The sequence below is a fragment of the Crotalus tigris genome, unplaced genomic scaffold (genome assembly GCF_016545835.1).
Source record: "Crotalus tigris isolate CLP2741 ecotype Arizona unplaced genomic scaffold, ASM1654583v1 scf7180000017774.6281472, whole genome shotgun sequence".
NCBI classification, from domain to species: domain Eukaryota; kingdom Metazoa; phylum Chordata; class Lepidosauria; order Squamata; family Viperidae; genus Crotalus; species Crotalus tigris.
The window spans coordinates 1,631,060-1,652,287 of NW_024096625.1; the positions used below are offsets into that span (position 1 = coordinate 1,631,060).

Sequence of the window (21,228 nt, forward strand, 5' to 3'; positions counted from 1 at the left end):
GATAGTTTCAAAAATATTGAAAAGTTCCAAGAGAAAATCATTCTGTAGCCAAAGAAAGCCTCTCATAAATGTAAAAAAATGTAACAGTGTATTAGCAGATCAGTTCTAGTGTTTAAATACATTTGGGTTGTATTGCAGCAGTGAACTGTTAGTCATCCCATTTCCCAACCAGTCATTTAGCAAGCAGTCAGTCACAAAATTCTTCATTTCATGACTTTACTGCAAGCATTGGCTGTCCAGAAGTTGTCTAGTCAGTTTCACAAATTTTCCTTGATCTGGGTTATTCTACAGGCTCCAAGGAACATACCTGAGCCTTAACCATCTGTGAACTTGACCTCAGAGACAAAAAAGAGCTCCTTCAACTTGCTATTTCCACACTGAAAGCCCCAAATTGCTACATTATTGAAACATCAACCAGTGGATGTACAAATAATGAACCTGTACATGCTATAATACAACTAACACAGCAATTAGACTTGTCTCAGTGCGGCAAAACAACAACATGCAGTCCATCCAGTGTTTTTGTACTCTTGTGAGAGTATGCCAGAGAAGTTTGAAAAAGCCCAAGATCAATTTTTGATTTTCATAACTCAGTGGGAATTGTATGTGTGAACTCTGCCAGCAGAATTTACTCCAGATTGCACTAAGGCGGCGGTTCTCAACCTATGGGTCATGACCCCATTTGGGGTCAATCGACCGTTTCACGGGGGTCGCCAAACAAGGCAGTCCGCCATTTTTTTCCCTTTTCCCTAGCTGTCCTACTCCCTCTTATTGGCTTTTGAATGTGCCGTTCCTGCCTCCCTCCTCTTTGCGCATGCGCAGCTTTTTTCTATATAAAGTTAGAAAGTTTTGCTTTTGGAGCACGTTGCAGAAAGCGAGACAGAGAACAAGCGGCAGAAAGCGAGAGACAGCAAGCAGCAGAAAGCAAGAAAGAAAACAAGCAAAAGCGGTAAGTTTTGGTTTACCAATTTGCCTTCTCTTCCTTTCTTAAGGATCTGGTGAGTGTAGGAGGGGGTAGTTAAGCCAGATATGGGGGGAGGAGGAGAACATACGTATTTCGTATTTTGATTTGTTGCTAGTTTCCCCCCCTTTATGCTTTTGGATAGCAAGTGTCTATCCTTGTGGGGGGGAGAGAAAGATGCACACCCCCTCCCTTTCGTGCAGCATCAGGAGTCCTTACATAGACGTGGGGATATATCACAGGTCGCAACCTGCGGGTCCGGAGCCGCATGCGGCTCTTTGAGCCTTCCCCCGTGGCTCCCAGCCTCCTCTGCCTTTGCAGAGAGAGACAGAGACAGAGAGAGGCAATTGTGCTTCCCTGCTTTTCTCTCTCTCTCTCTCTCTCTCTCTCTCTCTCTCGTGTGTGTGTGTTGTGTTTTTGTGTTTGTGTGTGTGTGTAAAAGAGAGTGCACTCACAGTGTTCTCCGAGGAGCTGAAAAGCTTACTGGGCGGAGCTCCTCCCTTTGCTGCGTCTCTGCAGGAAGCAGGAAGGGCAGGAGAGAGCTAGCTAGCCCAGCTAGGCTGACTCAGGAATTCTGGGAGTTGAAGTCCATGAGTCATAAAAGAGACGAGATTGCTTACCCCTGAGCTTGTTGGACAACAGCTTGAAGCTTGCCAGGTGAGCAGCAGATAGGAGGGGGGGGAGAAAGAGAGGGAGAGAGAGGGAGGGAGAGAGAGAGAGGAAAGAGAGAGAGAAAAAAAGAGTGGGGAAAGAGGAGTGGCAGACCAAGGGCAGATAGAGAGGGAGGGAGGGAGAGAGAGACAGAGAGAGAGAGACCCTTTTGACATCTAAAATGAAGATAACATTGCATATATCCTTTTTTACCTTTGTGTGTATGTAATTTTATTCTCTTAAAGCATTCTCCTGGTGATCATTGTTTTAATAGTATGGATATTCCCAAGAGTCATATTTTTACTTTTATTTTTAGTGTGTGTGTGTGTGTGTGTCTGTGTGTGCGCGCACATACACACACACACATATATACACACACCTATAATAAAGGTAAAAAAGGATATATGCAGTGTTATCTTCATTTTAGATATCAAAAGGGTTTTGCGGCTCCCGGTGTTTTGTTTTTGGTGGGAAACGGGTCCAAGTGGCTCTTTGAGTGTTTTGGGTTGCCTACCCCTGGGATATATGAAGAAACGGGGAAGGCGAGGATGCTTAAAAACTTACCGTAGAGTAGACCACAGTGAAAACATCGGCCGAGCAGGCAGATAGCGATCACTCCTTCTCACCGGCATCTCTAGGGCAGTTCCTTGAAGGAAACTGCTACGGGAAAACTTCAGCCGTCCCACTTCTCCCGATTTTCACACTCAGAAAGCGGCGGGCGCCTTGCTATTCCAGAGCCACTCTTGGCTTCCTTAAACCCCCAAAAAAGTTTCGTACTGTTTGGGAACAAAAAAAACTTCCTCTTCTGGCCTCTGGAGTCCTTATCCCATCCTCCCAACAAATCCAAGAAGCCGCCCAGCCGGAATATCCAGCCGTTCCTTTTGCTAAGCGCAACCAACTCACCAAAGCAACACACTTTAATAACGCCGCTACCATTCCGAGCCGAGAGGGGTTCCCCCAAAAAACTCATCCGCACCTGTGGCACTGACTTTAAGCCCGGTTCGCTATCCAGAATAGGCGAGTGAAACAGGCTACCATGACACCGAGAACAGCATCAAAGGATAAAACCGGGAAAGTAAATGGCTCAGGAATTCTGGGAGTTGAAGTCCATGAGTCATAAAAGATCCAAGGTTGCCTACCCCTGGTCTAAACTAATGATAGCAAGTGTCTATCCTTGGGGGGGAGAGAAAGATGCACACCCCCTCCCTTTCGTGCAGCATCAGGATTTCTTGCACAGACGTGCAAAATCAATCTTTTTCCATCTTCCTGGTGAGAAGACTAATAATTTGCCATGTTCTGTGAATCGGGCAATTCCCAAGAGAAGCTCTGTCTTGATGATACTAGGGATCCCCGTGGTACCTTTAGTTTATCCATTCAAAATTATATCCGAAAAATTGAGGGAGGGAGGAGGTGGAGGAATCTCCCTTCGACCTTTCTCTCTGCCTACACCTGTGCCAAGGGCTGGCACTGGATGTGCCAACCAGGCTTCAGAAATTGTGTTTGTCCCATCCCGGTGGCTGCCTGACTTGACGATGATTGTTTGGCTGCGTGATGGAGGTTGGTTCCGGATGGGCTGCCACATTTCCACCCGCCTTAGGTTTTTAATCAGTGGGCTTCCTGATTAATGACTCTCGCCAAAGCCACGTGCTGTGCTGCTGACAAGGCTGGTGTGGATAGATGGAGTTAGCTGGCTGCTTCAGACAACTGGTAATGGGTGTCACGAAGGGACAGCAGACTGTGGCTTATCTAATTTTATTCTATTATTTTAATTGCCAGGGAGTTGCTTGTGGGATTTTTCTGCCTGGGGGGGAGGGGCTAAAATAATTTCCCTTGCATCTTGTCTACTACCAAACAGACAATATTCATTTCTCTGCCTGAAACAGCAAAATGGCTTGGCCCTCTCATTGTATGGTAAATGCTGTGCAGGGAGTGTGTCATGCTCTGATCTGATGCAGGGAACCCCTTTATTCAGAGACTACATAGCATCCCCTGATCTTTTGCTTCGTCTTCCCACCTCCCTGCTTTTCAACCCACATCTTGCTGCATTATTTATTTACTAGCAAAAGGGCTGTCAATATCATGGGCTGATCTATGCAAGACGGTGCATTGTACATAGAGACCGTGTGTGTGTGTGTGTGTGTGTGTGTGTGTGTGTGTGTGTGTGTGTCCGTCCTATGTGCTCTGCATGCAAACATAGCCCATCAAAGGTAGAAGTCACTGGCTTTTTGCTGGAATCCTGAGTCCCTGCACAGAGATATTTTTCCCCTCCCCAGTAAGGAATCGCGAATATTGATTCTCTTTTAAAGGACAAAAAAGCACATTTAGGGATTCTGCCTGGATGGGGTAAAATTAGATGCTTTAAGAATTGAGTTAGATCTTGTTTATTGATTTCCCAGATCTGTTGTCTTTTAGGACTGTGAGTTCTAGTCCTGTCTTAGGCATGAACGCTGGCTGGGTGAATTTGGGCCAGTCACTCTCTCTCAGCCCAATCTACTTCACAGGGTGGTGGTTGTCAGGAAAAGTAGGAGGAGGAAGGAATATTAGGTATGTTCATTGCCTTGAGTTATTTGTAAAATTAATACAGGTGGGGTATAACTACAATAGTCACTCCATGAGGGAGATGGGTGGTTTCTAAATAGGATATATAAATAAATCCTTCATTTGGGAATACCTTTCTACTCAAGGGAAAGATGCTTATTGCTACGTGTAAAAAAAAGAAAAAAACAGGATTTCCCATCCCTTAAACCTGGAGAGATGGTGGGTCAGCAATGGGAAGTTAAGAATGGGCAACTTGCCCTCCTCTTTTCTGAATTATAGTAGCCTGGGGATTGCCTGGTGGGAAAAAAATTGGACTTCAGGATCAATGTTACATATTGTGGATGAATCATTGATTGTCATTTGAGAAAATATTGACTCCTGTTTGCTCCTCCCCTCCCCTCTCCTCTCCCCTATTCTTTTTTCTTTCCTTTTTTCTTTTTCTCCTCTCCTCCCCCTCTCCTTTCTTCCTCTATTGTTCCTTGTCCTGTCCTGTCCTGTCCTCTTGTCCCCTTTCCTTTTCTTTTTCTTTTGTTTAATTTTCTTTTCTTTCCTTACATGGTGCAACTTCTTAATTGATTGCCTACTCAAATAATGGAGTAATTACTTTGTTGAAGTGCTTAATTACATGTTATGACTTCCAGGAAGATGGTTTGAAAATGGGGAATAAAAGTTGATTTCTTCTGCTCTTTTCCTTTTTAATATTTCATTCCCAGAATGAAATCTGAGTGCAATGTATTTCAGCAAATACTGGGCAGATTCTGCCTACCCTCCCTGAGATTGGGTGGTGCATCTTGGGCTCCCAAATCATGATGAATACTCAGTTATGTGGCCACCTAAATATGGACTTGTGTTTTCTCATGGTCTCAGATCTCTGGCTAAAAATCTGAATTGCATGAGCCTGGTTTTTTTCCCAGGATAGTAGAGTTGATTTTCCACAAAAGGAGTAAGACTCCTCCCATGGAGTTGGTGATTGCTGGCTGTGAAGTTCTGGGAGTTGAAGTCCACATGCCATAAAATTGTCAAGATTGAGAAACACTGGGTTTGTAAATAGAACAGCACAGAGAATGGTAAATCATAGGAAATTTTAATGAACTATGCCATATGTCATGTTTTGTATTATTGGAGCTATTGTTACATGTTTTCACTAGCAAACCATTCAAGACAATGGATCCGAAGAACATCGGGAAAAGGAAATATAGTGAGGATTTCCTACAATATGGCTTCACGTCTATATATACAGTGGGAATCAAGAAACCGCAGTGTGTACTTTGTTCCGAAGTTTTATCAGCAGAATCAATGAAGCCTAACAAACTTAAAACGCCATTTTGAGGGCAAGCATTCAAGCTATGCTGGCAAGGACACAAACTATTTCAGATCCAAAGCTGATGGACTGAAGAAAGGCAGACTTGACACTGGTGGCAAGTACCACAAGCAAAATGTAGCGGCCCTTGAAGGGTCATATTTGGTGGCACTCAGAATTGCCAGAGCCAATAAGCCTCACACTATCGCAGAGGAGTTACTGTTGCCAACGGCCAAAGACCTTGTTCAAGTTATGATCGGAGACGAATTTGTGATGAAATTGAATGCAGTTTCCTTGTCCAATGACACTGTCCTCAGAAGAATAGATGACATGTCTGCTGATATTCTTGATCAGATAATCCAAGAAATTAAATCTGCTCCACTTCCAATATTTAGTATCCAGCTTGATGAATCTCAGACCTTGCAAATTGTTCCCAGTTACTGGTTTACGTGAGGTATATTAACAATGGCAACTTTAAAGACGAGTTTCTGTTTTGCAAACTTCTTGAAACAACAACTACTGCACATGATGTATTTGACACAGTTGGTTCATTTCTGAAAGAACGTAACATATCTTGGGAAAAGGTTTGTGGTGTTCGCTCAGATGGTGCTCCAGCTATGCTAGGATGTAGATCTGGATTTCAACGTTTGGTACTGAATGAGTCACCAAAAGTCATCGGAACTCACTGTATGATTCATCGGCAAATATTAGCAACAAAGACACTGCCACAAGAATTACGAGAAGTAATGAAAAGCGTCATAAATTGTGTCAACTTTGTAAAGGGAAGCAGCTTAAACACGATTGTTTTCACAACTGTGCAATGAGTTGGATGCGCCAAACAATGCTCTGCTATTTCACACTGAAGTGAGATGGTTGTCAAAAGGAAAAGTTTTAAAACATGTTTTTGAGCTTTGTGATGAACTCAAAATGTTTTTTATTCAGAAAGCAAGACCGCAGTTTGAAGCTCTTTTCAGCGATAACAGCGAACTGCAGAAAATAGCTTACTTGGCTGACATCTTTGCCATCTTGAATGAGTTAAATTTATCATTGCAAGGACCAAATGCAACGTGCCTTGATTTGTCTGAAAAGATCCGATCATTCCAAATGAAACTGCAGCTTTGGCAAAAAAAATTGGATGAAAATAAAATTTTCATGTTGCCTACCTTATCTGCTTTCTTTGAGGAACATGACATTGAACCAGACAACAGGATTACGTTGATAAATTCTGCTAAAGAACACCTGCGCATGCTTGCACATGAAACCTCATCGTACTTTCCAAATCTACCTGACACCCCATTTGCACTTGCCAGAAGCCCATTCACAGTCAACGTTGAAAATGTTCCTGAGACAGCACAAGAGGAGTTCATTGAACTTATTAACAGTGATGCAGCGAGAACTGATTTCTCCACAATGCCAGTTACAAAATTCTGGATCAAATGTTTGCAGTCATATCCTGTTCTGTCTGAGACTGTGTTGCACCTTCCATTTCCAACAACATATCTTTGTGAAACAGGGTTTTCCAGCTTGTTGGTTATCAAGTCTAAATACAGAAATAGACTTGTTGTGGAAGATGATCTTCGGTGTACTCTTGCAAAGACTGCCCCGAGAATTTGTGATCTGGTGAAAAATAAGCAACCTCAACCTTCACACTGATGTTGGCTTTTTGCGCATACTGTTGAAAAATGTAGCAATGTAGTTTAGTGTTGTTATATTAAGAATGTTACCCATGCTACACCATGCTTCAACACAAAATTTCATTTTTTTGTAATTAAAAATAAATATTTAACAATATATAATTACATATTGTTTTTGTGATTAATCACTATACCTTAATTATTTCCAATGCAAATACATCCTGCATATCAGATATTTACACTGCGATTCAGAACAGTAGCAAAATTACAGTTATGAAATAGAAACTAAAATAATTTTATGGTTGGGGGTCACCACAATTTGGTGGCCACACCCACTTGGTGGCCACACCCACTTGGTGGCCACACCCACTTGGCCACGCCCCTGGCACCAGGCGATGTATAAGTAGTTGGGGGTCACCACAACATGGGGAACTGTATTATGGGGTCACGGCATTAGAAAGGTTGAGAACCACTGCACTAAGGTGATTTTTGATCTTTTGTCCCTCATTGAGGGCAATGACCCATTGTTAATTAATTAGTTTAAAATCATGCTAAGATTTAGCTCATTTTTGACAATTTGACCAGGAAAACAACATCATATAAGAAGTGATTCTCTGCCGTTGTCCTTGATAAAATGCTGGACCTGTCATATATGGGATGAGGGGTTGATTCTGATAAAAGCATGTGTGTAAAGGCTTATGAAATTAACCTTGGGGAAGGCATAAGAATGCTGTTAAGAGGCAAAGAATGAATGAGTCTTTAAGGAGAGACTTTGAAAAAAGATTAGACAGTCCTGAGATAAAGGGAATGTTTGAGAAAACAATCTCCATCTTGATATTGTTTAGGCACAGGGAAACTTGGACAGGATTTCAAGATTTTGCCATTCTTCCTTATTACAATAAAGAAAATCCCTGGAATCCCTGATATCCTATGGAGGGCTGATAGGGGGGCATTAAATTAGGACAAAGGGGAAGGGCTGGCAAAAGCCCAGAAAGAAATATATAATAGAGAATGAGCCAAAAAAAAGCAGAATGCAAAGGAAAAAATAGCAGACCAGGATGGGAATGAAGATTTGCAGATTATACAATTATGCCAATTATTGTGAGGAGAATGAGGGAGTATAGTGGTAATTTATTTGATTTCTTTCCTGCCTTTCTTTTAGGAACTCAAGACAGTATTTTATTCCTTCCCTGTAAAGTTCTGTACATTGGACTGAAATAAAATGAGTAGCCCAGAGTAAACAGGGAATTTTTATATCTGCATTTGCACAGGATTTCCCTGGTCTAGTCTAGCACTTTAAACTGCTATACCACACTGAATAGTTTTAGAGGTAATGAAAGATGGAAAAAAAAAGATGAAAATATAAATAATGTCTGAACTAACTGCTTACAAAAAGTACAGATATTCCTAAAATGAGAAAATAGTTAAAGCTGTGTATTGCAAGACATCAAGTGAAAACAGGTGATCTTCATGAAACTTAATTTTCCTTTTTAAAATTCTAATAAAGCAAATACAGAAGAGGCACCTATTTCCATTCTGATAAAATATATTTAATAATCACTAGTCACCAAGATACCAAATTAAAGAAAATGATTTTTCTAAAGTAATATTTTGAAGAAAATGGATTTGTCCTAGAAAAAAAACAAGTTATTTTAGGATTTATTTAACATTAATTATTGGCACAATGTTATGGCAGTATGCTGTAAGAATGAAATACAGCACATACACATCAACTAAATAATTATTTACATTGTGCCATTGTGTATTGCTCTTCTACAGAGTACATACTAAGGTAATTACAATACAAACATCCCTATGATGTGGACATTTTAAGAAGAATTCTTTCAGTTGATTCATTATCTTCGGATTTCACAATCTCATCCTTGATTTTTCTTGGCAACAATGCAAAAGTGATTAATCACCATCTTGTTCCATTTTTTAAAAGTTTTTCTCAATTTAGCCTAATGTCTCCAAGATCAACCAAGGTTGGTTGACACTACCGCCTTAAGACAGGCAATCAGCAATTAAAAGAAATCTGTATATATTGTTTTTACAAGATAAATTTTTGAGGCCATTACCAAATAGAGCAGTCAACACCAATGTGAGAAAATGTGCTTTATTGCTTCATGTCATTCACTGTATAAAAAATATCTTTACAAAAAAGGGAAAAAAGCATATTGCTCTATAACAGTATTAATATATACAAACAGTTCATGGAGTATAATACAATACAATACAATATCATATAATTATTTCAAATAATAGAGAAATAACTCTATTATAAAATAAAATAACTTTTGTTTATTTTTCCAGGACAAATCCCTTTTCTTGAAAATATTACTTTAAAAAATCATTTTCTTTAATTTTGCATCTTCGTGACTATTGATAATAGCGTCTGAAGGTTACAAATTAAGGAAGGCTAGGCACTTAACTATAATTTGTTTTGTTTTGAACAGGAAGAATAACCGAGATACAAAAAAATACCCCATTGAAAGAAAATACTGGCTAGTGACAGGCCCTTCCAATGCTGCTCTTTCTTATTGAGGGAGAGTAATTAAAGCATGGCATATTCTGAAAGACCAAGAGAAAAAGAAAAATAGAATGTATAGGGAGGGATGCAAGTACTTTCTATCTGATTACCGGTATTATCTTTATACTTTATTTATGATGGCATTGCTTCTTGAATACGAATCTTTCTTTGTGTAAGCATTCAAATGTATAAGACTTTTTTTTACAGGTATACTTTTTTTTACAGGTATACAAGCTACTATTCTTCTGGATTGCACTATTTTACATAATAAAATGTTTTTCTGACTGAAAGTTTATCTAATGAGTATGAATCTGCTTCCTGGATATACTTTTTATGTTCTGGAATACTGAAGCTCTTCAAGATTATTGTCTATGTGGAAGCCAGCCTTTGTCATACTTCATTAAAGAGATTAGATTCTGCTAGCAATGAGTTCTCAAAACCATTCAGGTAAGGTTTTAAAAAAAATTCAATCTTTTTCTAAAGCCAAAAAATTGTGGAAAAATTATATGTCCTGAAAACAAATTATGTGATGTCTATTCTCTGGATTTTAAGTATCTGGAATGAAATAAGGAATAAAAGTTTACAGCAGCCTGAATGTTTTATTAGAATAAATGTATCAGAACTGTTACAGGATATTATGAACCAAAAGTGACAAATATGGATGTAAGGAATTCTGATTACCTGCAAATCTAAGTTGGGCATTTGCCAATTGACAAGGCAGGTTTCTTAAAGACACTAAAGACATTAATACCTTATGTGCTAAAGCAAACATTTATTACAAACATGGAATATTAATTATTAGAATAAAAAAGTCAACTTTCTAGTACTTTGGTGGAATAGGGAGTTAGTTTGGATATCAAAATTGTTTTGTACTTTTACATATTTAAAACCATGGGTGATAAATACATACTTCAGGAACGTCAGAACAGAAGTTTTTGGACTTTGAACAGAATTCTTCAGTACTTCTTCTGAAACACACTCTACAGGTAGAGCAAAGTCATTACACTTGCCACCCATTTAGACTTATCCAGAATGTTCTCTTGAGAGATCAGAAAAAAATAGCACTACCAGTAAAACAACTTTTGTAAGTTCTTTATTGAAAGGTGGTTTAAAATTTCATTAAAATGTATTATGTTTTTCAGTTGAAGTCCCTCTAGTGCAGTAGTTCTCAACCTGTGGTCGGGACCCCATTTGGGGTCGAACGACCATTTCATGGGGGTCGCCAAGCAACGCAGTCCACCATTTTCCCCCCCTTTTCCTTAGCTGTGCTACTCCCTTTTATTCTATTGGCTTTTGAAAGCCAATAGAATAGACTCTCTTGAATAGAGTCTAATTCTATTGGCTTTCAAAAGCCAATAGGAATTGTCCAGGCTGTCTCTGCCCTGCTGAGCCCGCCAAAAGTCCCATTCTGCAAACGGTGCTGCGCCAGTTGAGTAGTCCTCGACTTACAACCAGTTGAGTAGTCCTCGACTTACGACCGGTTGGGGGGTCGCGGCATTAAAAAGGTTGAGAACCACTGCTCTAGTGGAAATGCCACTATTTGATTATGTATATTATTTGAAGAAGGGTTATCTCATATGTTAGTTATAATTATTAAATATCTTTGGGGTTGGCCCAATTTAATGAGATGCTGTGCAGATCTGTTTCAAGGTATTTGGAACAATTTCTTTTCAAACAGAAATACAACTAGTCTTTGACTTATGATGGCAATTAGGACTGGAATTTCCATTGCTAAGGAATGCCATTAAAAAGCGCTACCACATACTTAGTGACAGCAATCCCTGCAGTCCTGTTGCCATCATAAACAGAATTCTACAATTAGGTGAGGCAATTTCTTACCAGTTTCACAGGACCAAAGTCAATGGAAATGTGTTGCTTGGCAATGGCTAAGCTTTCCCACAAACAGTGCAAAAGTGAAAAGTAAGCAGGAAGTTGCAAGATCCAGATAGGCAGGTGTGTGTGTCAGGATTCTGCTGGGTTGTGGAGTGAAAGGGTATTGTGAGGGTGGGTGAAATCTTGGAAGGTATATGAAAGTGAAGCAGAGTGCAAAGACATTGCAAAAGAAGTGCAGGAAGGGTGCATGAGGGTATAGCATGGGTTGGGAAGTGTGTGTGGTACACAAAAAGCATGGCATGGGTCGAGGAGGAATTGCGGGAGTGCAAATCAGTTCATGGAGTCTGGCACAGGTCAAATAAAGTGCATGAGGGTACAGTGCAGAGGTGGGAGTGGCCAGTGTGGTCTGAACATAAAGGGCCTGAAGGAGGTTGTGCAGATGGGAGAGACTTATCACAGTGACTCATTTCCCCACTGATTTTCTTGGGAAAGCAGCAGGGGAAATTTCACATGGCAGTTATGGGATATTGGGGCTGTCAGAACCCATTTCTATTTCATTTCTATCTATCTCCTCTGATCTAAAAACAAACCTCACTTTTTCCTGGGTTCTGCCATACTCCCAAGAGGGAGGGGGGATATGCCTGTGGGGTTATTGCTTTCACTTCCTCTATTCGCTACAATGTAACCTTTTATTTTGTTATTGCCTCTGTGTCCGCTGCCCGCTACAGTGTAACAATTTGCTTCCTACACCGCATCTTTCTCAGAACTTTCTTCTCTCTAACCTGTCAGCTAGGAAAGGGGGGGGGGGAGAAATACAACTTCCAGAGTCTGGCTTATTTCTCCAGTCTCAAAAGGAGGTGCGAAGAGCTGCTTGAACATCGTCCTACGACTGGAGCCGGACCAATGTTATCTCCCCTTTCCCACGATGGACTTAACACCTGGGGATTGGCTGGTCTGAGCCATCTGGATGAACTGTGGGATGGGGTTTGCTTGGGGACACTTTAGCGAAGAGGAAGAAGGTCGCAAGCAGCACTCGAACTGGATCCTAGAGAAAGCTATTGACCTGATGAAAAGAACCCTCATAGAGGAGCACCCTGAATCCTGGGGCCGCACCAATACCTTGGGCTACAACCGGAGAGACACTGAGGGGGAATCGGAAACTAGCCCCGGGGACGTCCGCAGAGACAGCAACTACCGTTTCGGTAGCCCCCACTCCCCTCCAACCCGCAAATGTCAATCAGGATGGGAGACAATACCATCGACAGCAAAGGCACTGATCCATCCAAAGATTCCCGCTGCTGGACGTGAAATTCAGGGGGGAGCCATGCTTGGGGTTCTTCCTAACCAAAGTCCTTAACTACATGGAAGAATATGGACGGGACATCCCCAGCAACAAAGCCCTCATGCGTATCGTGCAATCTGCACGATGGTGAACCTGTATGATTCTAACGCCCCAGAGCTCTACGACTTCAACCGCTTCATGTCCTCTCTAAGAAGGTGATTCGAGGACCCCCTGGGTGATCAAAAGGCCCGCTAGAGAATCAAAATGATGAGATAGGGCAGATGCCCGGTAGCCGAATATACACAAGAATTCCGAGCCATCGCCAACAAACTGAACTGGCCGGAAGACATCCTCCTTAGCCATTTCAAAGATGGCCTAAACTACAACCTATATGATGCTTGCCTGCTTTGAGGGGACCTATGCCAACTCGACGAATGGTACATCCTGGCAGAGGAAGCAGAGATCAACCTACTGAAGAGGCATCCGCCGAGGAAAAGCATGGGGCCGCTCGCTTCCTGAGTGAATGCGTGAGCCAGTGAAACCACCGGCTATGGCCAAGAAGTCAACGGGCTGTTTCAAATGCGGGAGAGAGGGGCATCGCGCAGTAGAATGCCGCTCGAAAGCCCCTCAGCGCAACCCTGACTGATCACCGGCCAGGAAATCAGGGAAGTCCCCAGCCAACCCAAGAGAGCCTGCCATGAGGGCGACAGAGGCTGTGGAGTCCCCACCCCCTGACAAGCGTGGGGAGGGAACTCCGGCCTACACCACAGGGGCGGTGGACACCTCGGATGTCAGCGCGTAGGGCGAACCCTTGGTAAGTGGACCCATCACACCCATCCTCAAGACAGTGACTATATTAGCCCCCTCCATGCCTGAAGCTGTCAAAGTGAAAGCCTTAATAAACTCTGGCTGCACGCGCTGCCTCATTAGCCCGACACTAGTGGGGAACTTGGGCATCCTGGTGAGGAGGCTGAAACAACCAATCTCATTTGTCCAGTTAGATGGATCCATAGCAGGGGGGGTGCCAGCTACCCTAGCCACTTTACCAGTCCACTTATCCCTGGGGAACCATGAGGAAGACATAACATTTGTAGTGACCCCAGGCATGAAATGCCGAGTGATCCCAGGGCTGGAATGGTTAAAGAAATGGAACCCCTGGGTAAATTGGAGGACGGCAGAACTCAATTTCCTGAAAGAGGATTGTGCGAAATTAAAACCCCAAGGAGCCCTACCAAACTTAGGAACGGAGAAAGCATTATGGGAGAGGAATAGGGGCTACCCAAAATACCAGAGGAATACTGAGACCTTGCTGAAGTTTTCAGTGAAGAGCGGGCGGATGAGCTTCCCCTTCACCGACCCACGGATTGTACCATGGAATTCAAGCCCGGGGCAAAACTCCCAAAGCCCAGACTATATCTATGAGCCCTAAAGAGAAGGAGGAAATGGAAAAATTCATAAATAAAAACCTAGTGTCAAGCCTCCGGGGGCTTGCCATGTAACTGGGGAAGGGGGGGTGCACACAACAGCTCACCACTGCCGAGACCCGCCATGCCGCCCATCAATACGGCTGCTGCCCAGACCAAACGGACCCGGTCCCAGGACTCGCATACTGCAGCAGTCGTGCAGACGTAGATGACAGCAAGGCAGAGCGTGGACCCAACGTCTGCCGATGGACGGTCGCCAACGGAGACACAGGAGACTGCCGACGCGCCGGCGCAGAACCGGAGCAGGCTGCCATTTCCTGAGCCGATGCTGCGGAGCGCGGGGGATTGTCGGAACTCTGAGGCGGCCCTACAGGCGGTCTTGGACAGCGTAGGGGGTGGGAAAACCTTACCGGGCCGATCGGACGAGGAGCGGGCGGAGCTTGTTGGCTGCACACAGGGGTCTGCGCGGACTGGGAAGCACGGAGGTGGAGTCATGCTGGTGAAAGGGAGGGCACAGGGAGCAGATGGGACCTTTATCCGGCTCGAGTGGATGTTAGTTTGGGGTTGGGGGCGGGGATACAGGGTGTGGCAAACCTTTATAGGGCACTGGGAGAAAGCCACTCCCAGTGCTGACTTTGTTTCATCTGAAGAATAAACCTTTTGACGAGTTCAGCGTTCCTGTCTCTTCATTCATGGACGACAGCGGATACTCTGACAGTAAGTCAGCACTCCTTTTCATCTAGCTTTCCTTTTGTCCCCGTTCCTGGGGTGAGAGAGATGGCGGAAGGCACGCAGGACGTTCCTCAAGGAGACGGGGAGGCGGACCCTGGCGTGGCTGCAGAATCCGTTCCAGTGCTGGAGCAGGCACCGGACCAACCTGTGGTGCGGCCGAAGTTGGTGCTGGCCATGAATCCGGGAGGCGGAGTGGAGGAGGTTGTGGCTGCTAAACCCCAGGAAGAGTGGTGGCAAAGCCCGCCGACGGCCGGTGCGTAGACTGGGCAGCTCCTCACGCCCAGACTCAAAGCCGCTCATTCAGAATGGAGAGAGCGGCGCATTACAGGTGACGACGACGAGGACTGGAGCTACTCCACGGCCCCAGGACAGGATACAATGGATGTGTTGCGTAACCGGTTCAGTGAGGCCAGTTACCGGGGTCCTGTGGCGTGGCAACAGGAGGATGGCTCCACGGCACGCACCCCATCGTCCAGGTTCCGGTTGAGTAGCCCGAGGCTGCATATGCCGCCTCGAGCAGGTGGGTCAGTAGCTACGGTTCTACCCAGCGGGCCACCGGCGCAGTCGCAACCAGCACAGCAGGGAGGGTCCAGGAGTGCGGCCAGAGGTCCTCCAATCAGGGGAGGTGTAGAGTCCCAGGGTTTTGGTTCTGGGCCTTTCAATATCATGCCAGGCCAGCCTGCAGGACCGTGTGTCCCAGGAGGTCTATGCCCCCCCCCCATTCCCATAACTTTTGATGGCAATCCTGATCAGCTGGCTATGTTTTTAGGTCAGGCAATAAGCCATTTGGACCAGTACACCCAATTGTACACTTCCCAGTGGGCCATGGTGGGGGCGGTTACCGCTGCTTTGTGCGGAGAGGCGGCAGCTTGGGCTGCCGACCTTTATAGCAACCACGCCCGAGAATTGGGTAGTGCAGGTTTGTTTCTGGATGCTCTACATGTGCAGTTCTAAGATCCTACATGACTCCAGAGAGCAGAAGCAGAACTCCTTGCATTAAAGTAAGGAAAGCGTCCGGCCATAGAGTATGTTCGGGACATCTGCAGATTGGCTGGTCGGTTGTGTTCTTCGTGGCCGGAGCGTTTGCTTGTACATCACTTTCGAGCAGGTCTGGACCATGATCTCTGCCAGGCCTGTGTATATAGGGGGGTTCCAAATAAGCTCCGGGAGTGGTTCAAAGTAGTTGTTGATCTGGAGGTGGGCCTCAAAGAGGTGTATAGAGGAGGGGAGGACACCCCTCGTTCGCGACGTCCGGGAGAAAGGCTGCAAGAGGGAGGCCAGAGCCAGCAGTTGACAACGCCGAGGCCCCCTAGTGCAGTTGGGGGGTCTGTTTTGCGTTGTTTTCGATGCAACCAGCCGGGTCATCGAGCGGCCGAGTGCCCAGCGCCTAGCCCATGGAGTTCCACAGCGGTCAGTGGTGCTACCCCAACGAAGAAATTCGTGGAGGGATCGAGAGCTGCGAAACAACAAGCAAGCCCTGGGGTTCAACGGGGTTCCCCGGTTGCAATGGAACCCATAGCATGTTATCAACCAGCGGACAACGAAGATAGTCCAGACGACATGTCCACCGATCCAATGGTAAGCGACCCCATTAGTCCATTTGTTCTGCCTATAGCCTTAACGAGTCCTCTTACAGGGGTGCGTAGGGAATGCCAGGCCTTGATAGATACTGGATGCACACGCTGCTTAATTAGCAGGATGGTAGCAGTGGAAAGTGGCATCCAGATACACAGGTTAGCACAACCCATCCGGTTTGAGCAAGTGGACGGGTCCATTTTAGGGGGGGTTCCAGCTACCCATGTCACCGAACTGGTTTGTATGGAGTTGGGAGACCACTGGGAAGTCCTTTGCTTCATTGTTGTGCCTATCATGACGGAGGCGGTCATATTGGGACTGGCCTGGTTAGATAAGTGGACTCCCACCATATGGTGGGAGGGTGGCTATCGCAGGGTACGTCTAAGGATAGGACCACTACCGCTAGACACTTGTTCTGGGGATCGGGTTCCCGTGGTTCCGATGGTAGCACAACTCCAGGAGAAGGAGGGTATACACCCCTTTCCCAAGGAGTATAACGATATAGCAGACGTATTCAGTGAAAAGGAATGCAATCAGTTGCCCCCTCACCGATCAACGGACTGCGCCATTGAGTTGATGCCAGGAGTCAAACTTCCAAAGCCGCGAATGTATGCCATGACGCCGAAAGAGTTGCAAGAGTTACGTAGGTATATCGACCAAAACCTAGAGCGAGGATTTATCCAGTCAGCCCGTTCTCGAGTAGCTGCTCCAGTTCTTTTCAAGGAGAAAAAGGATGGGTCGCTACGGTTGTGTGTCGATTTTCGGGGTTTAAACGCGGTATGTGTTGAACATTTATACCCCCTTCCCCTCATGAAGGACTTGCTAGCACACCTGGGGGAGGGCTGCATATTTACTAAGCTAGACCTTCGAGAGGCTTATTACAGAGTACGAATCAAAGCCGGCGACGAATGGAAGACGGCATTCAATTGTCCATTGGGCAGTTTTCAATTTCGTGTCATGCCATTTGGTCTACAAGGGGCCCCTGCGGTTTTCATGCAACTAATTAATCAAGTGTTGCATGAACATCTATACCGAGGGCTCCTCGTGTATTGGATGACATCTTGATATATACAACTGCGATGAAAGAACATGTCAGTCTCGTTAGACAGGTGTTACGCAAGCTTCTTGATGCCCACCTCTATGTGAAACTGTCGAAATGTGAGTTTCATCAAAAGCAGCTGGACTATCTGGGCTATCGTATTTCGGGGTACGGGGTGGGGATGGATCCAAGTAAGGTGCAGGCAGTTTTGGATTGGCAAGCTCCCAGGACAAGGTGCCAGCTTCAAAGTTTCTTGGGATTTGCGAATTTTTATCTGCAATTCATCCCATCATTTGCCGCGGTGGTCCAACCCCTAACAGATCTCTTACGAACAAAGCATATCAAGGGAAAGCCCCGCCCTAGTCAACCAGTGGAATGGACCATGAATTGCCAGAAAAACTTGGAAGCCTTAAAAACACCCAGGAAGCTCACTCCCAAGCAAGCCCTCTGGTCCCAGCATTTTCACCAATTCCGTTTTATGCTCAAACACTTGCAAGGCGAAAAAACTTCCTGGCAGATGTACTGTCTCCCATGCCCCAATATAACAGCATGTGAGCCACCAGTTTCTAAATCACTCATGCCTGAACCACAACTGGCAGCGCCAGTAACCACCAGAGCCAAAGCTAAAATAAAGCTGCAGCTGGGTAGCCAAACTGGAATCCAAATCCAGAAAACTTTGGAAACAGATGAATGGTTCCAGAAAAATAGATACATGTGCACAATCAAGGACGGACTGCCATGGGTGAGGGAGAAATTATATATACCAACCACCCAGAGGGTCACTTTCATGCAGCTATGCCATGATACAAAATCAGGGCATTTTGGATTTGTAAAAACTACATTTAATTAAAAGGCAATTTTGGTGGCTGTCCATGAAAAAGGACATAGAAAGTTATGTGGCCTGTTGCCCAACTTGTGCACCTGCTAAGAGGTTGCAAGGGAAATCGCCCGGACTGTTACAACCAGTAGTTAATCCCCCAGCCCCCTGGAAAAAAATATCCATAGATTTTATAGTGGAATTACCAGAAAGCAATGGAAACACTGTCATCTGGGTGGTTATGGATCTGTTTTCCAAACAAGTACACTTTATCCGTTGCCAAAAGATTCCCACCGCAAAAACTTTAGCGAAACTATTGTGCAGCACATCTATAGACTGCATGGGGCACCCCAATGCATCATATCTGATAGGGGAGTGCAATTTATGTCAGAATTTTGGAAGGAATTTTTATCCCTCTTAGGAACCACTCAGGGACTGTCATCTAGTCATCATCTTCAATGCAATGGACAGACAGAACATTCTAACTCAGTACTTGAGCTTTATTAAGATGCTTTATTAATTTCCAGCAAAGGAATTGGATGGACCTACTCCTTTCTCAGAAGTGGCTTACAATAACTCAGTCCACTCCAGCACAGGCAACACTCCCTTTCAAGTAGCCACCGGTCAGACTTTCAACCCTATGCCAGAACTAATCCCAAATGAACCGGCAATCCCATTGCTTAAAGAATGGATAGCACAATTACAAAACACCTGGCCAGTAGTCTGGAAAGCCTTAGACGAAGCTAGACAAGTATACAAAGCACAAGCGGATAAAAAAAGAGTTGAACCCATACCATTCATTGTAGGAGAAATGGTATATTTGTCTACAAAATATCTAAAATCTCTACAGCCCTGTAAAAAACCTAGCCCAAAATATATAGGAACTTTTCCAATTAAAAGACTCATAAACCCAGTAACAGTAGAATTAGAACTACCCAAAAACCTCAGGCAAATACATCCAATTTTTCACTGCAGCTTGCTGAAACGAGAACAACAGTCCCCCTTACGGCCAAAAATCCCCCACCACCACCTCCAATCATGGTTGAAGGAGAACAACACTTCGAGATAAAAGAAATCCTAATTCTAGGAAGTATCCTGGGGCAACTCAATATCTAGTAGCATGGAAACACCTTCTCTCCTCACAAAACGAGTGGGTCCATAAACGTCACGTCAGAGCACCTAAACTACTAAAGAAGTTTCATACAGAATATCCCAACAAACCAAACTAACCTCTATACCTGTTTTGTTTCTCTACAGGTTTCTCTCCTATTTTTAAGGGGGGCAGGATGTGAGAACCCATTTCTATTTTATTTCTATCTCCTCTGATCTAAAAACAAATCTCACTTTTCCCTGGGTTCTGCCATACTACCAAGGGGAAGGGGGGATATGCCTGCAGGGTTATTGCTTTTGCTTCCTCTCTTCGCTACAATGTAACCTTTTACTTTGTTATTGCCTGTGTCCGCTGCTCGCTACAATGTAACAATTTGCTTCCTACACTGCATCTCTCTCTGAACTTTCTTCTCCTAACCCAGTGGTGGCGAACCTATGGCATGGGTGCCAGAGGCAGCACTCAGCGCGCCGTTGCCCCAGTCCTAGGCCTTCAGCTGGGTTTTATAAAACTTTCCACTGCCATATACAAAAAAAAAAGGTTCAATCAGTCAATTTCAATTTCTCGTGGGAAAAAAAGGTCTTGCAGAGTTGGAATTGATTGACTGAACTTTTTAGTCCCACCAAGTCTGCCCTTACCACTGCAGCCATGCCCACCCAATGGGCCACGTCCACCTAATTGGCCACGCCCAGCCGGCACTCAATGATGCATAACTGGGTTTTGGGTTGCAGTTTGGGCACTCAGTCTCTAAAAGGTTTGCCATCACTGCCCTAACCTGTCAGCTAGGAAAAGGGGAGAAAGAAATACAACCTCCGGAGCCTGGCTTATTTCTCCGGTCTCAAAAGGAGGTGCGAAGAGCTACTTGAACATCATGCTACAACCAGAGCCAGACCAGTGTTATCTCCCCTTTTCCGCGATGGACTTAACACCTGGGGATTGGCTGGTCTGAGCCGTCTGGATGAACTGTGGGGTAGGGTTTGCTTGGGGACACTTTAAAGTATCGATCTGTAAAGGAATCCCTCAGATCCTGTCTATTATGCCTGCTATCAACTACTTTTAATAAAAGTTCCTGTGGATGGAAACTGTCTCCAAGAGTTCTGCTTTCTTAAGAGGTGGGGTTTTTTTTATTAAATTTTTTTATTTTTTAAACATACAATCATTTATAAAAATACAATAAAATTTTAAAGTAGAAGAAAAAACAAACAAACAAAAAACAAAAAAAGAGACAAACAAACAAAAAACAAACAAACAAAAAAAACCTACCCTCCCTCCCACCCCCAACCCCCCTCCCTTCACTTCCCAGAGCAGAATACAGGGTTAATAATAATAAAATATATAATAATTAAGAAAAAAAAAAAGAAAAAAAATATCATAATTAACCTTTAATTCCATAACCTATAAAACAATTCTCTATAATATTTAAAATTCATTCATAAAATAAATGAAACTTTTTAATTCCATACTTTTTCTGAATATAATCTATCCACCTTCCCCATACAATAATATATCTTTCTTGTGTGTGATCCTTTAAATAAGCAGAAATTTTTGCCATTTCTGCAAAACTAGATACTTTAAATATCCATTCTTCTAAAGTAGGCAAAGAATCTTTCTTCCAATATAAACCTACTAGTAACCTTGCTGCAGTTAATAAATTCAACATCAAAGTAGTTTCTTTTTCATTTAAGTCAACAAAAATACCAAGTAAAAATAGTTGAGGAGTAAACTTTATCTTTTTTCTAAAAATCTTTTGAATGTTCCACCAAATCATAATCCAAAAAGCCTTTACTTTTTTACAATTCCACCA

At 43.9% G+C, this 21,228-nt stretch overlaps 1 protein-coding gene across 8 annotated transcripts in view; it reads left to right on the forward strand.

The window, feature by feature from the left end:
- The window catches only part of LOC120307309 (histone deacetylase 4-like), a 172,588-nt gene that overhangs the window by 103,752 nt on the left and 47,608 nt on the right, over positions 1 to 21,228 (forward strand). For 5 of the 8 annotated variants that reach the window (XM_039341953.1, XM_039341948.1, XM_039341949.1 and 2 more), the window contains one exon: positions 9,840 to 10,061. The exons of 2 other annotated variants lie outside the window; for them this stretch is intronic. In XM_039341953.1, the coding sequence (XP_039197887.1) occupies positions 10,040 to 10,061 (22 nt within the window). In that variant the 5' untranslated portion in view covers positions 9,840 to 10,039. Of the gene's footprint in view, positions 1 to 7,521; positions 8,415 to 9,839; positions 10,062 to 21,228 lie in introns of those variants that run through there. One more of the 8 variants, XM_039341952.1, reaches the window with a different exon arrangement.